General features: G+C 43.1%; 2 protein-coding genes across 2 annotated transcripts in view; both read left to right on the forward strand.

The window, feature by feature from the left end:
• Positions 1-8,551, forward strand: part of exd3 (exonuclease 3'-5' domain containing 3) — a 43,640-nt gene extending 35,089 nt beyond the window's left edge. The window contains exons 20-21 of the mRNA XM_030436401.1: positions 6,933-6,999; positions 7,694-8,551. Coding sequence (XP_030292261.1) covers positions 6,933-6,999; positions 7,694-8,043 — 417 coding nt within the window. The 3' untranslated portion in view covers positions 8,044-8,551. The remainder of the gene's footprint in view (positions 1-6,932; positions 7,000-7,693) is intronic.
• Positions 8,552-16,757: 8,206 nt separating this feature from the next.
• Positions 16,758-19,234, forward strand: nrarpa (NOTCH regulated ankyrin repeat protein a). The gene is made up of 2 exons (XM_030436825.1): positions 16,758-16,934; positions 17,150-19,234. The coding sequence occupies exon 2, from the start codon at positions 17,665-17,667 to the stop codon at positions 18,001-18,003; it is 339 nt and encodes a 112-aa protein (XP_030292685.1). The 5' UTR covers positions 16,758-16,934; positions 17,150-17,664; the 3' UTR covers positions 18,004-19,234.
• The last annotated feature ends 1,805 nt before the right edge of the window (positions 19,235-21,039 follow it).

Below are 21,039 nucleotides of genomic sequence, written 5' to 3' on the forward strand. Positions count from 1 at the left end.
GTCCGAGGACCACCATCATTCCCTCTTCTATGTCTTCCATGTCTTTCATGTATTAAAACCTTTATTTACTCTTTTTTTATATATTGTCTATGCTCTTTTCCGTGTATGAAGAGCCCAGTGACGCTGGGGTTGTTGCCATTGGTTACTGTAGATCACGTGATATTTCTGGCTCAGAGGACTATATTCTAGATCGGACGTGAGACAGATAATCTTTATGTGTGTGGTGTCCTATGCTGAGAATATCGGAGCACACCACACACAGTATGATCAAAGCTGATTTTTTTTAATCTTCATGTGTGGGGGCTCTACAGATAAAAAAATCTCTTAAGATGTATAAAATCCTTATGTGTGTACCCCCCTTAAGTCATCAAATCAAAAAGACTAACTTTGATTTTAGATAAAGAACTAAATGCTGTAAAAAAAAAAAAAAAATTTGTGTTATCTGTGAACAAATGTTGCATTTCATGTACAGTTTTTAAGGCAAGAACTATTTTAAAGGTGCAGTGTGTAGAAATGTATCACCTGTCAGATTCTTATGCAAATAAGGGGCAGCATTTCACCAGGGTAACCACTAACTGCTTTTAACTGTAGCTGCTGTTAGCTATTGGTGGTGTTTACATCATTAACACAGGAGCTATAGAAAAGGAAGTGTCAGGGCTGCATGCTATCTTCACTATATGTCTTTGCAACACAATACATAGACTATATAACTGTTATTCACATTCGGTGGATAGATTTTAGTGAAAGTTTTGATATCTTTAACTTGAGTTCTTACATATTGTACCTTCAAGTCAGAGGATATTAAGTATGAATAGGTTTCAATTCGGCTTAAAGCTTTCCTAGATTTTTTAGAATATAAAGTTAAAGGATATGCAAGATAAAACTAAGAAATTTCTGTTCAGAGAATCTTATTCATGGACATTTTTGCTAATAAGAAACTGGTGCTGGTGGACAGGTTCCAGCAGCCTCAACCTTGAGGGACCTACAAACCCAGTTAGCCAATGTCTTGGCCACCAGTGACAGCTGTGGCCCTTGTTTTTACAGTGTTTCCAACACTTTGGCGGCTTTTCAGCCAACTGAGCTCAATGGATCAGCGGTGGAGCCCTTGATTTAGAGAAATTCAGTCTGATTGGCTGATGGGAAGAGAAATGCAAAAAAAAAAAAACAGAAACCCACTTGAGTTTAACACGGTGGTAACCTTGATTTCACCCGTTCAGTGTGATTTCTCTCCGTATTTTTTCACCTTCGCCTCCTTGCCAGTGCCATTTGCAAGCTTTTATCAGACATACTTTTCGATAACAAATGGCTATATAAAGGAGAGTGTTGTGGAATGGTGGGCAAACACTTCTTTATCATAACAACTGATTTTATATCCACAATCCAGAGTCTTACGGTTTTAATTTTTAATCACAAATACTGACTACCTATCTGATGTGCTCACTAGTAAGCCATTAGCTGTAGTATTGCAGCTTATGTTGCAGCTTTTTGGCTGAGACACAAGCAAAGTAAGGCGGCGCAATGGTTGACCTTTGTTACCGTTAGTTCTATGATGTTGGTTTAGTGCGTCGGGGAGAATATATTGGGTAGAGCCCAAAGAACATTTAAGCAGCACTGAAAAAGTAAAGCAGCATGATATTTAAAGCTTAGCACATCTGTTTTAGATGATTTGAAAAGAGGTTTATTGGATATCTAACGTCTGCTTTATGCATGAACAGCAGCTTTTCCCAGTCTGAGCAACTCAACTGGATGATTTGCATCCCTGGGAAAGTCCAGGTGGGAAAGGATGTGACTTCTATCATTTGTCATTTCATCCAGGTGAAATGAGTGGGTGCAAAAGTGAGTCAGGGAAGGGCGTGCGTGTGTGCAAGAGCTGCTTGTGACTTTTTTACATCTTTTGCATGCCTGTTAAGTATGTGCGAGTGTGCGTATGTTTGTACATGTGTGCAAGCGAAGTGAGTCAGAGGAAGGTGTGTGTGATGTCAAGCCCAGACAGGCTCTGCTGTGGTCCAAGTTCAGGTTGCTGTCAGGTGGTAGTGGTTAGTTAACAGAGCTGGTAATTACCTCAGACTGTCGGGCTGAGACACTGGCCAGATACCCTCAGGATACTGTGGGAAAGTACATTTAGTAGGTCACTGCTGTATTTCCCTCACAGTCCCGCTGCAGCAGAAAATGACCCCTTCATCAGGTGTGGATACAGTATATACTGGAAAAATCTATCTTTCAAATGACAAAATGTGCTTATAAACTCCAGCCCATTGAATATACATGGTGTAACAATAATATAATAAAAAAGGGCCAAAAGATAGTTTTTGTGTGGTTTTCATGTGTGTTACTTTTTACTCATCAGTTTTTCTAACTTCCTTTTTGAGGAAGTTAGAAAAATGGGTAGTATAGCAAGGCTATACAGCAAGGCTATACTACCCATCAGAACTGACTAAAGAATTTACACGTATAACCGTATATTATTATTTAGATTTCAATAGGAGAAGTCTGTTTGCAGTAGTTACAATGTTGCAGAATTTAAATTCCAAAAAATTATTTGCAAATCATTGCATTCTACATTAAGTCCCACATTTTTAAAATCAGGTTAAATAAAACACAGGTAGATGGAAAGTGATGATGTGATGACATGATGGACCTCTTTCATTTTTAAATCAAATCTTCCAGTAAGTGATTTATCATTAAGGAGAACTTTACCGACTCTCTCACTTCTCTGGTCACTGGTATGACTTTGGAGTCTGACGGCTGGTACTCATGCTTGATTTTCCACTTGGAGATAACTTGATTTAATGATTAACTGCGATGATGTCAGCTTCCTCAGTGGGAGAATTCTAAGCGAAGTAAACCATTTCCACTCTTTTCTCCTTCCTTCTGTCCAGCCAGAGAAAATTAAAACAGGTCATTTTCCTGCAGTTTGCATCCGTCAGTAAAATCATGTGTGAGATTGTCCATCGCTGTTGGACGGGATCCAGATCACCTAGCATGACCTTGGGACTGTGTGGGAAAGCAATGCTTTTGGCCAGTTTGCTTCTCCTTACTCATCATTTCTACGGCAGTATGAGGCTGCTTTTTCCACTTCTGCTTGCCGTCCTACTTACAGCGGAACCTACATCATTTCACAGTGGCAACAAAATTTCATATCTGCCCAACAGAATGACAGGGAACTGAAAATGACAGAACGTCCCATACACGGTATGTTGGGAGCAAACAATGAATCTCTGATGTTTTATGTTCCTTTCCTTGGAAGGGATACTGTAGTTTCTGGAAAAAGCTGTTCTTTACTTATATATTGTGTGTATATTTTAGACCACAACAGCCTTGGACAGTGGAATTAACTATATTTAACCTTACCTCGGACTTGAAATTTGCATTGAGAAGGAAAAGGCAACATCTTCAAAGGGTAACGGTGCAGTTCTTCTCTTCTTCTCTTTGGTTCCCACGCTGCCCCTTACCTGACTTACCACAATTTGAATCAAATCACTTGCGGCCAATTGGCTGTTCTGGCCATGTGACCTACATCGGCCCTAAAAGCACCGCCTTTTGAGATTGGTTTCGGATTTTCCCATGGGAGCTGCCTACAGAGCCAGTGCAGTATGAGTGTGTGTGCATGTGTGTGTGTTTGAGAACGTTAGGGAAAAATCTCCCACCCCCCTCCCTCCCTCTCTTTCCTACCTCCTCTCCACTATCCCCCTTTCTCTCCTCTTTTTTCCACCACCTCCCATCCTTTGAAACACAGTATCACACTTTAGATAGCCTTTGTTGTCACGGCAAGGAGCATTCTTTCTCTGGCACGGCCACACGGAGTGTGAGAACGCAGGAGGTTCCCTGAAAAACACAGAAAGAACAAAAGACAGAGAAAGGAAACAGCAATGTAGCAACTGCCGAAAAAACTTTTGAGAGTTAAATAAATGAAAATTAAGAAAATATGTTTTGGTTAGCTGGTTTAATTTTTGGTGGCTGACTTAAAGACAGCATTGAAATACAGTTTGGCAAGATTGCTTCTGTTGAACTCGGAGGAAAAAACAGAATCTGCTGTCGGTCACATTCAGTACAATAGAGAGAAGAAGAAGAATTTTTATTTCATTCAGATGTTTATTTAAATTCAAGGACCATTGAAGTTGGTTGGTTTCCCCCATTTACAATGATGTTGAATTACAAACAAGTTGAAAGAAAAAGAAAAGAGAAAAAAATCACATACAATCACATACAGTGAAACTGGTTTTCTGCATTTATCATCCATGCTGGAGGAGTAGTGGGCAGCCATCGTACAGTGCCTAGGGACCAACTCCAGATCTAAACCAGTTCCTTGGTTAGAACTCGACCATAACTTGATTTTTCGGGCAGATACTGATATAAAAATAATTCCAATATATGGGTCGATAAACACACTTTTTGCAGTAATCAAATGTAACAGAGGCTGATATTTTGCAGTTTAATGACAAACCTTATTGCCCAAAATGTCATGAAACAGTAAACATCATGAAATTCTAAACTACTTCAAACATCATATTCTCTACTATAGGCTCTTAAAGTAAAGTTTTTATATCATCACATATCAGACTACATTTAGGACAATACTGATTTATCTGAGATAGACCTGCATTGGCTCCTAATATTGGCCAATTGATACATTGGTAAGGCTAGCCCTGGTCAAGGGCAGTGACTGCAGAGATGACCTTATATACATGTTTTGATTGTGAGGGAAACCAGAGGAAACTTACACTAGCACAAACAGAACAAACAACTCCACACAGGAAGGCCTCAGCCAAGATTCAAACCCAGGAACTTCTTGCTATGAGGCAACCGTGTTAACCACTCACAACTGTGCAGCCCAAAACATTTTTGAAAAGCCTGAGAGTTGTGGTTTGTGCATCCACAAGATGCATGTTTAAAACTCAATAACATGGCCATGTGGACAGGCTGCAGGCCTCAGTTCCACCTGACCAACATGCACAGACTGCATTGAATGAAGCCACCTGTGGATGATCACAAACATGATATTTTGCCTGTGCAAACATGCCAAATGTGAATGGCTTTGACAGTACCCTCAGACGTGCAGGAGCTGCAGAGAATGACACCTTTTGCACCTTGGTGCTTCTTAGGCTCTGCGTGACAACTGCATGCCTTAAAACTTGAGTATTTAATAACTTGAGACCTTCGTGTTCCTGCAGCAAGCCAAAATCAAGAAAAATGTTACTGAATTCATCTCATCCAACCCGGTGTCAAACACCCACCATCTGTGTTCATTCTGATATGAAACACCACAAGACCTCACTAAGTTTGTTTTGTCTCTTGAGAATCATTAATGCACCTAAAGCTCTGATATTCACGAATATTCTTATCTGCATATCTGTTAATATCACTGTGATGCTTCTTAATATCAGAGCAAAATTCGTCATAACGTAATTTCTGAATTAACATTATTTATTTTTCTTCACACCTTTTTTTGCCTTTTTTGTTTGTCTAATATATCTCTGCAGGATCTTTGGATTTGTCGCTGGCTCTGTTTTGATTAATTTAAGATTTAATTATTTCCATCCAGGTTGCGTGTGTGAGATGGTGTGCGTGTGTGCCTGCCGGTCCGTGGCTTAGCCTTGAGAGTTCAGAGCAGGTTCTGGCTTGCTCAACTCTGGGAAACTCTGAGCTGAGCAAATAGCTGGGTCTGTTTTCCTGGCTGCCGACACACTTGTATGTGTGAGCCATGTGTATGCGCTGCGAGCACTTGTAGGCATGCGGTTTATGCGCACTGCAGTGTAGCCTGTGCGAATAGTGTTTTGTCTGTGTGTGTGTGTGTGTGTGTGTGTGTGTGTGTGTGTGTGTGTGAGAGGCAGAATACAAAGAGGAGAATACAGACTGTACTGAGGGAGAGATGGGCTTTATTCCCACAGGCAAGACAGGAGATGACACCTCTGCTATTCCCACACCTCCACTGTCTAGCCGCTTTCTCCCGTCCTGACCTCAGCTACCGCAGAGACAAACACCGCTCTGCATGTGCACACAGAGAAAGACACGCTTTTTCTGATTTGCAGTCTTCATTACACTTTTCCCGGGTTGGAGGGAGACGGCGCGGCCTTGATCGAGCTAGTCAAGAATCCTTGCATTGGGAGGTCTGCAAGTGCCGTTTGATTTACAGCTCACCTCTAAGTGGAATGCTGTTTGCTGGGTGGAGCTCAGGTGTGTTGACAAGGCTTTTAGCACTGACATGCTGTCAGGATGGCTTACAGACGAGTGTGTGCGTGTGTGCGTGTGTGTGTGTGTGTGTGTGTGTGTGTCAGTCAGTGCACGTTAGGGGCCGGCAAACAAGCGGTCACTAATGTCCCACCATGGCGACCTTTAGCTTGGAGAAGGACAGGACGGCATGGACATGTGAATGTTACTGAGGCGTGAACGCTGTCCCCACACACACACACATACACACACTGATCTTTCTGAAACACTTAGCCCCTTTCACACCAAAGCAGCCACTGAGGAAACATGTCTGTTTGCCATTGGTGTGAATGGGTCATGACAAATATTCAGGCTCTCCAACTCTAGTCCACACTGGTGTCACACTTTACGACTTGAACAGGTGAACTCTGGTTACTATAGTTACCGCGGCATTACTAAAGTAAACCTACAGCTCGACACGTATTGCATCTTTCTGTCAGAGAGAGCTATAAGTTGCATTATGCTCCAGTAGATTTAAGGGGAACGGCCCCCTCCCCCACATCTTTTTCACGTCAGTTTCCATACTATAATGTCTTTGTTCTACATTTCACCGGCACTCTGCGTGAGTTGCCGTTCATTTCATGTGTTCATGTTATACTTTTGGAAACAAGTCATTTAAATCATTCAAACTATCGCTGGTTTGATAGAATTGTTTCGTCAAGATGGAGACCTAAAAACACCTCTTTTAACCCTGCTGCTAATAATGTGTTTTATTTTTTGTCTAGGCGTGTAACTGCGATCAGTATGTGGCGGTGCCCAGAAAGGACATGATCGGGATGCTCAAACAGAAAGGTCAGTGAAACCACACAACATCATGGAAAAGACTTCTTATTTGGTGGACTCCTTTTGATAACGAGTAGAATATTGAAGGCTGTATCTACATGCCGTTACTGAAGTCTTTACATCTGTTAAGGGTAGTTTTAGACTTGCTTTGGCTGACTGCACTTATTATTGGCCACCCTCACACAACCTGTTCAAGAAAGGAACGTTGCAACAATATTCTGCCCCGCCATCTATATTAGAGGTACAAAGACTGAATGGGTCTGTGGTGTCGTTGTTGTTCCACCTCTGAGCTGTAGAAACAGTTCCCTATCAACATCTGTGAAAAAAGAATGAGCTGACAGGACGAGACACAAATCCAACCATTAAGAAGGCGTGACCTTTATATTCTTACCCTCACCCTAAACTGACCATCACTCCTCACACCTTAACCTAACCAACCCAACCAATGATGGCAATGGTTACCAGCCCATCAGATAGCAAATGATTGTTATTGCAGAAAGAGCTTGACACTTCTGAAACTACAAGTCATGCCTCTTTTGCTTGCGAAATGCTGCCGTTGTTTTGTTCAGTGAAAAAGAAAAACACAAATAAAGGCAGCCTATAGGAGAGTCTTCATTGCGGCTGTTTTTGCAGGATCTCTGTGTAAAAAGGGCTTTTGCCTGTTCAAGAATAACTTCATTAAATTTAAGTATTTTGTTTGTAGGATTTTTGGAGGACCAGGACGCCACTGACCACACACAACAGCAGGATGAGGAGATGACCCCCAGTGTGTCCTCTGACATCCCCAGGTACGCCCTTCAGTGTCAGTGGGCCCCCCTTTCAGGGCTGGACCCCGACACCCTGACCTTTCCCGGAGGGGAACCCATACAGCTCCACACCGTTCCCCCCGGCCTCCTGCCGAGGATACCGCTCTTCTATGTCTGCACCAGATGTGGCAAGGTGTTCTGGGAAGGCTCTCACTTCGGCCGTGTCCTTTCCATGTTTCAGGACGTCTTTCACATAACAGACACTGACTCAGCTGCAGCCCTTGTTCCAGCTGCTCAGCATGACTGACTAAAAGAGGAGCTGCTACAGTTCCTCACCCTTAAAAAGACATCTACAATAATTCTCCCAGATGTCATGAAATCCATGTCAATTGCCTCATAGGTATTGTTTTTATTTTCATAATGTATGAGACTTTTTATTTTCACATTTGTCAGAGTTCTTTTCACACGTATAAAAGTTTTTAAATTGTCGCGTTTATAAGAATTAATAATTCAAAGAACCAAAGACTCTTTTTACTTCATCATTACTTCGGTTGATTGTACTCACTGTTATACCATTCACTCAGCAGGGAGATATATTATCAAATGTAAGATAAGTAGATTTATTAATGTTAGGTTGGTTTCATTTAGCATTTTTTAAATTGTTTTGATCTAAAAGCTGGGGTGAAATGATGACAGGACTTTGCCTTTTTAAACAGTCTCTGGTAATTTGATTATCTGTGTTTACATTTGTGTACCGTTCAATTATTAAGCTGGAAGCTGAGTAAGTGTTAATAAACATTTCATTTCTTAATCAACGAGAAGTCATTATCGTTTGTCAGAACGCAGGTTTGTTTCAGAATCAGCCATATCACCAGATTAAATGTTAGCTAAGTACGTTTCTGCAAAACAACAGATAAGTTAAAGCTTTCTTTCTTTAGCTTCATTTTTCTAATTCTCTCTTGTCATAATGCTTTGTGTATGCTCTGGTTAAGTTTAGGCACAAAAACCACTTGGTTATGGTTAGGAAAACAACATGGTTTGGCTTAAAATACCTGTTTGTCCAGCCTTGAACACAGCTGGAAATATCCAGAGGTTTCTTTCGCCACAAACAAAGCTGGAAGTTGCCTGACTTCTCTTGAAAAATAACTGGTTTTGGTCACCACAAAAACGGCTGGAAATGTCCCTAGGTCTCATTAAAACACACCCAGTTCTGTTAACACAAACAGGACAGGAGATTGCTCGACTTCCCAAGAAAAATATCTAGTTTTAGTCACCACAATCTCTGCTGGAAATTGTTCTTAGTTCTCCCAAATTATATCTTGTAGTTTCAACACGGACTCGAACTGCGGTCACCTGGTTGGCAGCCTTGTCGCCTTCAACTCCACCTCCATCCCATCCGACCCTGTATGTGAAAGTCGGGTAATAAATATGTAACATGAATGTGATTTAGCACATTTTGTACATATTGGACGTACCCTGTGACACAAACACACTCCGATGTACAGTATCTGTGTAATAATGTTATATCCGGTTGACTGGGCTGTTTAGAATTTACAAAACAGATGTTAAAGGACTAATAGGTGACAGATTGATGAGATCATCCAAGCTTCACTGATGTCCATCAGGTGCAACACAAACAGTGTTGGGGGGGTTCCTGCCCCGAGGCTGAAGAGCAGGCAGGTCACAGAGTAACCCAACGCACACACAGCGCCTGAGTCCATTCAAATGTTCTCATACCTTTCTCTCTAACTCTGCTCTCCTCGGTTCACAAATCCCACACTGGATTTGTGTGATTGCAGAAAATTAGATTGCCCAGAAGGCTTTTCAGAGATCTAATGTGGAAAAATCTGCAACTAAAGATGTTCTGGTGTCTTTTAAAACTTTTTTCGGCACATAAAATCTGAGAGACCATAACCACAACCAGATGTGCACTTTATTTAACTGATCACTTAATGTGCATCAAAAAAAAAAAGCCACAGTGATTTCCAAAGAGGGGTCATCACTCTGTAAATCGCTGAGGTAAATGTGTTTTCAATGACTGGGTTTGAATCACAGCAGCTGCCGTCGGAAACAAGTGATTATTTTTGTCGCTTCTTTTTTTTTCCATTTCAGGCAGTGAGAGCATTTCTCCAGAACACGATCATCATATCATGAACAACCACACTGAGGTTTCAGATGTAACGTGTTGAACACCTCTGAGATTTATTACAAGAAACTGTTGTTGCATAATCTTAAAGCCAATAAAAAATGTAGGCTTAAGGCTTTTATTCCAGCAAATTATGTTACACAATCAACAATGCTGTTATCTGGAAAGACATGAGAATTGTCACTTCTGAAGAATGAAGTCAAAGGCCGCTGACTGTTCATTGCTGTCGGTGTTTCTTTGAGATTTGAACCTGACGCTCGTATGTCCCATCTGGGCAACCACTCCAACAAGAAACTGTCTTGGACAAGGGAGATCATGTGGATTACAGCCTCAGACATGACGCAGATGTGTGATTATATGCCTACGAGTGACTCTTAAACTTTAAATGTTTTAGTTTAAGGTATTCAGTGTAATCTTGTTGTGAATTTAGGGTTTATAATATATCTTTTTCATCAACTATTTGTAGAATCGGTTGCATTCTCTCACAAATAGGGTTGATATGTTATGACTAAAGTCATTGTTAAAGGTTATGACTCTATACTCGTACGGTTAATGCTCCTGAGTCACAGCTTTTGGGTTTCCAGATTATTTAGCAAGGTGGTATCAGCAGTTTGTCAACTCATCAGGAAACATCATTTACAGGATTCGTGTACACGGACATGAAATTTAAACTCTCAGCACAAAAATCTTTCGCCTCAGCACCACGTTTCTTTTAATGAAACACGACTTTTATGAACCGTCCTGGGCTCGCGGGGATGTGGTCACATCAGAACCCAGGGGCTTTGCACCCACTCTGTGGTAAGTTTGGCTTTGGCAACAGAACCATTTTTAGTTAAGCTGAGGAAGAGATATTTTCAGTTCATAAAACACCCAAATTGAATCTGCATGATTCACTTTTGGTGAAGTAAGGTGATCATAGTTAGATGTTAATATCAGTTTATGAAACTGACACACTTTCATTTTAAGGATTGGTGTACATAGACAGTTTTTTCCTCTAAATGTGAATATGTCCTTAATTAAGTGTTCAAATCTGTAGTTGTAATTGTTAACAGGGTTTTGACGGACTGCGGTCCACATGCTCTATAGCACTGTCCTAGAGGGTTAAAGGAATAGTTCTTCCACTTTCATGTCCAGGTGATGTTGCCGGAGCCAGCAGGGGGTTATCTTAGCTTAACACAAAGACTGGAATCAGGGTGTAATGGCTAGTGTGTTAATTGGTGAGCTTTCAAATTGCAGGCAGGCGGATTTTGTAACCTTTGGACAGCGCTAGCCTAGCTGTTTCCAGTCTTTATGCCAAGCTAAGCAGACTGGCTGCTGACTGTAGTTGAGCGTAAGTTACATACGCTGGTCTTGATCTTCTCCTTTAACTCTCTGCCAGAAAACAAGTGCGTTTTAGTAAAATATCTCAAAAATCCAAATAAACCAACAGTTTATTTTTTTGTATTAATGCTCATAACTGACATTTCTGAATATGGGTATAGGTAGTTAAACTGTTATAAAGCAGTCCTTGCTAAAAAGTGACATCAGAGCTGTATTACAATCAGTTGGTGTTTACAGATGCTGAATTCAAAGAATTACCCAGGAAACAGTCCTCATGAAAGTATTCAGCCGCGTTTCACTCATGCGTTCAGATGAGGGCAACTGATTCCCATGTCTGTGTATTACACTATCTCAAGTTAACTTCCAGGTGTGGGAAAAGATTTTCAACTGGGAGCATGACTGATCTTGCCAGCAGAAGATGGCTGTTGAGATCAACCTGTAGAGGAGACTGGCCTAACACTGACATTAGATCATGGGGCGGGGAGGGGGGTACCTTCTTATCCGTAAAAATGACAGTCCTGTTAATACAGTTTTATGGGATGTGACGTATTTCTTCAAAAACATACATCCTGGAAAACCAAAAATGTTGGGCATGTTGCAGTGCGCTCACCCCCTCCCCATAATCAGACGGTATGATAACTGGTAACATTGATCTGAGGCTTTTTTTTTTTTTTTTTTGCTATGAATGAAGTCGACACACCAGCTCCCAAACAAGCCTCAGTGCGTCTTGTCCCGTCCTTGTCCGGGTGGTCGCAGGCTGCCCCTGCCTCCGCTGCAGAACGCGAGCTTTCTGCAGCAGCACCGTGTTATTTGATCCTTGCTCTTTCTTTGCTGGGAAGAAAAGCTCGCCTCTTTCCCACGCTCTGAGGACACGTGGTGCCCGGAATGAATTGGATTCAGAAGGCCCTCCCCTCCCGGTGAAACGTCAGCTCTCTCTCTCTCTCTCTCTCTCCTTTCTCTCTCCCTCGCACACACACTGAGTTAACTTCAGCATGCTTTCTTACATCTGAATGTAAAAGAACATTCCCAGCGCGTCATAGTTTAAAATTTATTTTTTTTTCATGACAATTCAACGTGTATTTTTTTCCTTTGTGTGTCTGTGTGTGTGTGTGAGTGTGAGTGTTCCTGTCTGGACTGCAGATACATGCATGCGCGCAACATGCCGGGACTGGACAGGAGGCTCCTCCCGGTCTGTCTGGCCCCGGCTGCCCCGGGTCCCGGCGCCAAAACGCGGCACAGCGCACGGATCTGCCTCGATCTGTCCGGGCGCTCCGTTCACACGAAAGACACACAAGCCTGCGCGACTCTGGGCTCTTTCTGTGTCGCTGGGGGGTTTAAAAAAAGAAAGAAGGCAACACGTCTTGCTTATCAACTCACAGCTAAAGAACGGAGATGCTGCCAAAAAAAGAGAACCATAATCGACTTGTCTTATCTTTGTGTGAACCGTTTCCATTAAGTCTGAGGAGAATCAGCCGTAGTGCAGCCTCTGGGCCAAGGCGACCCCTCAGGCTAACTGCAAACTAAACTAAACTAAAGGATGACTTAAGAGATTTTTGGATCGATTATTCCCAATTGTGACTGCGGTTGGCGTGCGCTTTTACGCACGCACGCAACGCGTAATTCTAGCCTTTGCACAGCCGTGTTAGTAATACGGCCTGTCAAAGCGCAACCGAGAGGTTGTAAAATAATTGTTTAAAGTATTTCATCTGTGCTTCAAGTGAATCTACACAAAAGTCTCATGATTGTATCTGGTTTTGGCTGCTTCCCAGGCACACATTACCAAGAAAAGACTCAGGAGCGAAGTGGTGGCGGGGGGGGGGGGGGGGGGCAAATGCCACAAAGTTTGGGGGAGAAACTCTTCCAGTCAGAGAAACTTTTGGCTCCTGCGGTCTGTGCAAATGTTTTCCAAGTGTCCAGACGCGCTGAAGCCAAAGCTCTGATAGCGGACAGATGTTACTGATTTTCCAGAAGATGTTCTGCACCACTCTGTAGAAAAACCCTAACAAAAAAAGAACAACACATTTATTTTTTTTACAAACACAATAAAAACTTGAACGGATCCCTAAAATTGCTAGATGCGAAAGCGTAACCATAACACCATAACCTTTCTACATTTCCTTCCGCTGTGCCAATGCAGGTCAATGTTGGGTAAAATGAAGGCCATAGAGAGGAACACATCTGTTACTGTAGCAGCCCATGTAGAAAGGGCTGTGTTAGGTATTCTCCACGTTCTATAAATGAGTCAGCATTGCGGTCTTTGTTTTGGAGCTTTTTTTGCAGCTGTGGGTGCGGAGGAACAAACAGACACACAAACACAGTCACCTGCAGATGCACCTGAAAGTGTCCAAAACAGATGAATCACAGTCTCCCAGACAAAGCGTTTGTCCAACAAATCTCTGACAAACATCCAAGATGTGGTGGCACACAGAAACACCCGTTCCTGATTGGCTGGCAGGATGAATTTCATTGTACACCGGGATGCCTTTACACATAGGTCAGGCCAACAGTTGAGTCACGGTTCGGAGCTCATGGTTAACTTTAAAGTAACCTTAGGAGCAATGCTGTTGAAGCCAACAATACTGTAAGCTCAAGTCAAGTCGGTTTTATTCATGAAGCCAACAAAACTGGATCATACTTAAAGTGTTTGTGTCTGTAGTTTAATCCTCGGTAATGCACCCCAAGGTGTCCTGTTACTGAAGATAATGAACTTGCACTCAAAACAAATCAAAAGACATAAGTCTCGTGGGATCATGGGAGTCGTCGTTTTCATTGTCAGACAAACCCCAAATGCTCAGGCATGAATGTTCACGAACGAAATAATGTACTGAAGTTTTGCTCTCGGTTCATTTAGTTGTGCTCGCTGACTTCCTTCCTCAATCTCTGACTCTCTCCCAGATGTAAAAGGGACATGTGACCAATGAAACGGTTACCTTAAAGGTCCACGTGTCAAAATGTTTCTTAAAACAACCGTGGCAGCGTTTCATCCGAGTTACCGAGTAGATGCCGTGCATCTAGTGGTCCAAACTGGGAGCTCAGAGCTATATCTACGTATTATGTTGCAGAAATGTCTACTGAATTTAGCGTCCTATCCAGCTAGCCTAGCCCTATCCAGGTCCAAACCTCCTTTGTTAGCTGTTGTGCAAACAATAAATACTCACCGTGTCTCCAGTTTCCCAGTCCAAACCTCTAGCTGCACGGCTAACTGAGCTAACTAGCTAACTGCAGCCACAGTTTGCGGCACCTCTGGTGATATGCTGCCCTCTATCTGAGTATGAATTTGACAGGCAGACAATTTTGACATACTGTTTAGGTCAGTTACTGTGCTAACATAGCTTGAAGCATAAAAACTGCCTCTAGGGTTGCATGTGGTTCAATAATCAAGCTCTGCATTCATTCAGAACCGCAGCTCAACTGTTGAACTGTGATTCACCCTCTATAATTTGTGGTTTTAAAGGTGCTTTATGTAAGATTTGGCCTGCTGTCAGATTCACACTCATATTACACAGGGGTGGCAGCACGTCATCAAAGTAGCGGCTGCTAACAGTAGCAGCCTTTAGCTAGTTAGCTCAGTTAGCCATGCAGCTAGCAGTTTGGACTGGGAGCTGGAGGACCAGGGGAGTGTTACTGTTCACATTGTTAGCACAGGAGCTTTGGGCCTGGACGTGGTGGGGCTAGCTGGATAGCATGTATTGTCAAAATAATGCTATTTTTTACGTTCTGTTGATAATTTTAGTTAATTTTTTGGAACATTTTCAACCATGACTTCTCACATGATGCCCCTTTAATAGACTAAGTGTTCCCAACATGTGCAAATGTAGCGAATTATGAACCTGGCTGGGTTTTTTTTTTATATATATATATTGCAACAGTCATGTGTTCAGCCATCTGCAGGGGTTTTTCTCGTTGTTGTTTGTTTTGTTTTTTTTGATTGAATTAAATAGGTTGTGACCTTCATATGCGGGATTTCGGTTGCCGTCTCTCCCACGCCGACGCGCAGACGCACAATCTCACTCTCATACAGACAGATGCAGCCACAGACGTGCGCCGAAATGTACAGTTCTGAGTGTGGGAAAAAGAGGACAGTGTGAAAGCCACCAAACCATCAGAGCGGAGGGCGGTTTTATAAAGTGTTACACAGATGAGATGGAGCACGGGGCCGAGCAAACGGAGCAAACGGCCCCGAGGACAGGCTGAGACGCGGCGTGTACCTGCTGTGGTTTCCAGACATTTCTCTCTCGATCTATCCATCTGTCACTTTCGCATGCATTCTCGGCGTCAACCTGTGCTTCTGTCTATCTAGTATCTATCACCACCTTCTCTCTTTCTCACACACACACGCACGCACGCACGCACCCACAGCCCCACACACATACACACACACAGAGGCAGGCAGGCACCCAGTTCCCACGGTGGCGGGGGGAGCTGAGCGCAGTGTCAATCTGCGCGCAGCGTCACCTCTTTTCACTTGCAAAAAGGAAGTAGCGCAGGGGCTTTTGTTATTTGAAGTCCCACAGTCTGGTCGTTCAAAAACAACTGGAATATATCCGCAGTTTATGATTTAAACAGCCGCCTGTAATCTCCTCCTCTGAGGTGTTTTATAAGGAGCGGGTACGACCGTTTGGGGTTTTTGTATTTTTTTTTTTTTTTTTATTGTTTTTGTTTTACTGTCCTTTCCATTTGGTTCGCAGACATTAACTGTGAAAGAGAACACTCGGGCTCTTGTTTCTTTTTTATTAATTTTTTTTTCTACATGTATCTCTAAAAACACTTGGAGAATGAACATCTTTTATATTCTGCTTTAAATTTCTCCTTAGATGGACATTTGGGGCCAATATTTCGTTCATTTTGCGCACAAATGAGCTGAGGTGCTCTCCGGCGCTCTGTCATCCGTCTCAGGGTCACACTGCATGGAAAGCCGTGGCCGTGTATAGCTCCAACCACACCCTGTCCTAGATGTTATTATCACCACCTTTTTCTTACCCTATTGCGCGTGAAATGGTGTTAATGACACTCATGCGCAAATCTTAATACACAGTTTTGTCTTATGGTTGTGGAGACAGGTCTTTTGAGGGGGTGGAAATCAGGAGTGATTGAAGTGAGAGCTTCCACCTGTTGCGGCGTAAAGGCCTCTAGCCACAATTTGACACTGCGTATAATGATGTTATCCACAAGAATGAAATGGCATTTTGATTTTATTTCAGCGGACGTTTTACTTCCTAGAAATGACATCCTTCTCTAATGCGCTTGTCGCCGCCAATGACATGTATGATCTCGAGTTACTGTTGATGTTAATCCAGCAGATTAATCCTCCACATCAGCAGTTTACAGCCCTGGCAGCCTCTCCGGCTCTCAGTCCGCTTCCTGTGGTCGGCCGGCAGCAGGAGATCGGACCCAGACCTCACCGTGATGCTGCCGCGGACGGCTTGTTTAATATTTCTGCCACAACGTTTGGCTCCCCCCTCGGAAGACCACGCCCACCTCCCTGCAGTCTCACCCAGCCCTGGTCCCTCCCCCTCGCCGGGCCGGCAGCCTATAACCTCCCCGGGTTTCCGCCCATTCCTCCACAGTTGATTCTTTGGGATGGCATTGTCATGCAAATAAAGGACGCGTAAAATATTCCCCCAGAGCACAGCGCAGGGCAGAGACTCACACGGACCGCGCGGAGGACACAGACCGGGGCCACGGTGGATTTGTATCGTTTTCATCGCCACGGACCCGTCCATCTGTCACAGGTAAGTCTCTAATCTGCAGCAGGATTACATTTTCAGACATGTAAAGTGGCTAAAAATCAAGCAGTGTGTCCGTGCGTAAAACGTGTGCGCACGGAGGTCTCCTCGCTCCTGGATGTAGCGGAATGTGGAGGTCTCTCTCTCCGCAGTCTGTTGGCGTTGGTGAGGATTCGGGATTCATGCGGACTTCTCTTTTTTTTTGTTGTTGTCTCTCCCAGACGCCCTGGCCACATGAGCAGCGACGTATAGCCGGGACGCGCAGCCGGGAAACAGGTCGGACCCTTTAAGGAGAACCTGTGGAGGAGGCTGCCCTGTGGAGATAGTGGCCGTACTTCCAAGTTTCCCCCAAGTGAAGTCGGAGGTGTCTCTCTTCTCCATCCCCTGCCAGAGGCTACCTGCTGCTGCTACGGAGAGGGAGCTACATCTAGGAGACCCCTGGATCGCTTGAGAGCACTTTAGGATCTCTCGAATATTAACATTATTGCACACCACGTGTGTTATTTCCTCTCTTGTCCTTTTTGGGATATATACAGTGCTCCTTTTTTTTTCTCCTTATTTTTTTTTTTCCTCCTCCCGTTGTAGTATTTTAAAGTGCCTTATTAACTGGTTGTAATCCAGTGTAACTGTGGCATTGTCACCAGAGCAGAGGCGCTCAACAGGGAGAAGACGATCATTATCAGCTTTAGAGTCCGGGCAGGATTACTGGTTCCCCACCCTCCAGCGAGCTGCAACCATGAGCCAGGCGGATGTGTCGACTTGCTCCGCGCCGCAGAGGGTTTTCCAGGAGGCGGTGAAGAAGGGCAACACCAAGGAGCTGCACTCGTTGCTGCAGAACATGACAAACTGTGAGTTCAACGTCAACTCCTTCGGGCCGGAAGGACAGACGGCCCTGCACCAGTCCGTCATTGACGGCAACCTGGAGCTGGTAAAACTGCTGGTGAAGTTTGGCGCAGACATCCGGCTGGCCAACAGGGAAGGGTGGAGCGCTTTACACATCGCCGCCTTCGGGGGCCACCAAGACATTGTGCTATACCTCATCACCAAGGCCAAGTACTCCTCTGGCGCCCGGTGATCTGTCTCTGCTGTCAGGTAAAAAACAAAACAAAACAAAACAAAACAAGAGAACAGCAAAAAACAACAAGTGGAACATAAAAGTGCAACACACGGGAAAGCCAGGACAAAACTGCCATTATCAACATAGTTGTGCCAAATTCTACCACAGCAAAAGGAAATAACACAGTAATCTTCCCTCATTGTAAACCAAACGGGGCCCTCTGTGCACTCACGAGTGAAGCACCGCATGGTTCACACACACACACACACGCACGCACGCACGCACACACACACACACACACACACACACACACACACACACACACACACACACACACACACACAAAATAAGATACGCCATTTCGGTGAGTTTTGTTGGTACTAAAGCTTTCCTCTTGAATGTGTATCCTAGATCTTGTCGTCCACTATAAAAGAAGCCAGTGTCTGTGTATCACATGTGTGTGTTTGGACTCCAAGAGAGCAGATGGCCCAGTTTTTTTTTTCTTCCTCCTCCTCCTCCTCTCACATCTCCCCAGCATACAGTTGAATGGTCTCTTTGTGGGGGGGGGGGGGGGGGGGGTGGTTGGGGGGGTCGCAGCAGCAGATCTGACCTGTTGCTCCTCATTGTTCGACCCTTTTCTAAGTTATTTTATATGAAAACACGGCACTTGATGCTGCATGGCTGCATGCTGGAATATCTGAAAGGGAAGACGCGTGAACGAGAGAAGAAGAAGTGTTGCCCTCTGTTGGCTACCAGAGGTCTGTTTTTCTTTAATTCATTCATCTTTTTATTTTATTTTGTAATTTTTTTTATTTTAAACTCAAAGAGCGGCATTATGGCTATCCAACACGCTTTCAGATGTGTAATCATTATGTAACAGCAATCGAGCCCGTCGTTGTTGTGAAGTACTGTACACAATAGCTTTACTTTTTTTGTTTGTTTGTTCGTTTGTTTGTTTGGTTTTATTTTTGTTTGTCTGTTTGACAAGAAGAGTCAGTAGCTGACCAGGGCTCTGCCTGATCTTGCCATGCCAGCGTCCAACTCGTTGAAAAAAAAAAAAAAAAAAAGCCGGCGCGACCACTTTCTGTGCCCGGTGGTCACTGTGTTATTATGAATAAAAGAGAGAAAAAAGAAAAAAAGAAAAGAAAAGAAACCGCTGCTTTCGCTTTGTATCAAAAAAGTAAAAAGAAAGATTAAAAAAACAAACAAAAAAAACATTTGGAATTCACTTTATAATCTCCTCTCAGTATTTTATTAACATCCTAGTCATCACTGTGAAAGCAGGCTGGGTTTTTTTTTTAATCTTTTTTTTTTTTTTATTTATGAAGGTACATTGAGAAGATGCATTTTTTTCTGTTGATATGTTGTGGTTCTTTTTTGAAAACAAAAGAAAATCTATGAGTGTAAGGATTATCTAGGGTGACTCAAGCTGCTTCAGACTCGTAGTATAAACTGTCCCGTGTGGAGGTAGACCTGCCCCCCCCCCCCCCCCCCCCCCCCCCCATCCCCATTCCCAGAAACCCCTCTCCTCCTCCTCCTCCTCCTCCTCCTCCTCCTACCATTAAAAGGACTTTGTTTGGTTGCCTTTTGCCAGCTACCTCGACTATAAAGTATTCTCAAGTTGTTCAGCACTCTTTCTCTCTCTCTCTCTCCCCCTCTCTCTCTCTGCTCTGCCACGTTGTTCGGAGTCTCGAGAGATTTTTCACAATTTCTCTGTGATCATCCGCATGCCAGTATGTTTATTATTATTATTATTATTATTATTATTATTATTATTATTATTATTATTATTATTTTCTTTAGCCATGATGGACTTCAATTCAGAAGATGCAATGATCCCCAATTCATGCATCCTCCTCCTCCTCCTCAGTTTGGGACAGTTTATTCTACACTACAACCAAACCAATTCTGACAAGCAAAGCATCGTTTTGCCTTTTTTTCCCCTCTTGCAAAGGGAGTCTCTCCCTTTCTCTTTACTCTGTCTCTCTCTCTCACTGCCATTGTTTTTCTTCCCTATAAACCTCCACATTCTCCTCTTTTCTCTTTGCTTCTATTCTTTTGTTTTTCTACGTTTTTTTTAGTCATACAAAAAAAGAAAACAAATAAAAAAGTGGAATTGTATCGCATGACTTATAAATGCAGGGAGTTTTATTGCACAAAAAAAAAATGCGGAGCCTTGTGCGCCCCCAGTGTTCGTACAGGGGTATCTGCAGGAGCCAAGGCTTTGGAATAGTTACGACTACTACTGAGCAGGACCCTTATTTACTGTTGGACGATGAAGACATAAAAAACAAACAACAACAACAACAACAACAACAACACATGACTATTGCAGGATGTCACAGACAAGAGAGAGAGAGAGAGAGAGAGAGAGAGAGAGAGAGAGAGAGAGAGAGGGAATTTGATTTCATAAACTTGCCTGCTGCATTTTTGAAAGTCATGGCACCCTAACATTTGTATCAATGCTGCTTGTATGTTTCTTTTTTTGTGTGTTATTGTTGATTTTTTTCAAAAAGCCTACTGCTCATATGGCCAAGCTTCACAGCAGCACTGGTTCACCTCATGAGAAGCTGTTGAGAGAGTGTGTTTTTTTAAATTGAAGTGTGTGTGTGTGTGTGTGTGTGTGTGCGCTTCTCTTGAGACCCCCCCCCCCCCCTCCCTTCGCCCAGACCCTCCTGTGTCGCTGTGTACAAACAGTCAACTTCCCATTTTTCAAACCTGGAAAAACAACCACAACTGAAGCGATAAGATCCACTACATCAGATTTTTGGTATCAGGCAACACATGAAATATGCATCGCTTGTCTTAAACTTGATGGGTTTTTTTTTCTTCTTTTTTTTTTCGTTTGAATATTGCACTGATGACTGTTGTTGAAAAAGTTGGCTTTTTTTTTTGTGTCAACATTTTTAAGATTTTTTCTGAATGGAAAAAAAAGAACAAACACAACAAAATACTATTGTATAAATATATGCTCCAGGTGATGATGTCCTATTGTGTGTGTTACTTTGTGGAGAAAGAACATGATGTTTTTTTGAACAAAGATGCGTGTATCTC

This window comes from Sparus aurata, chromosome 12 (assembly GCF_900880675.1).
Source record: "Sparus aurata chromosome 12, fSpaAur1.1, whole genome shotgun sequence".
In the NCBI taxonomy this organism is placed as follows: Eukaryota; Metazoa; Chordata; class Actinopteri; order Spariformes; family Sparidae; genus Sparus; species Sparus aurata.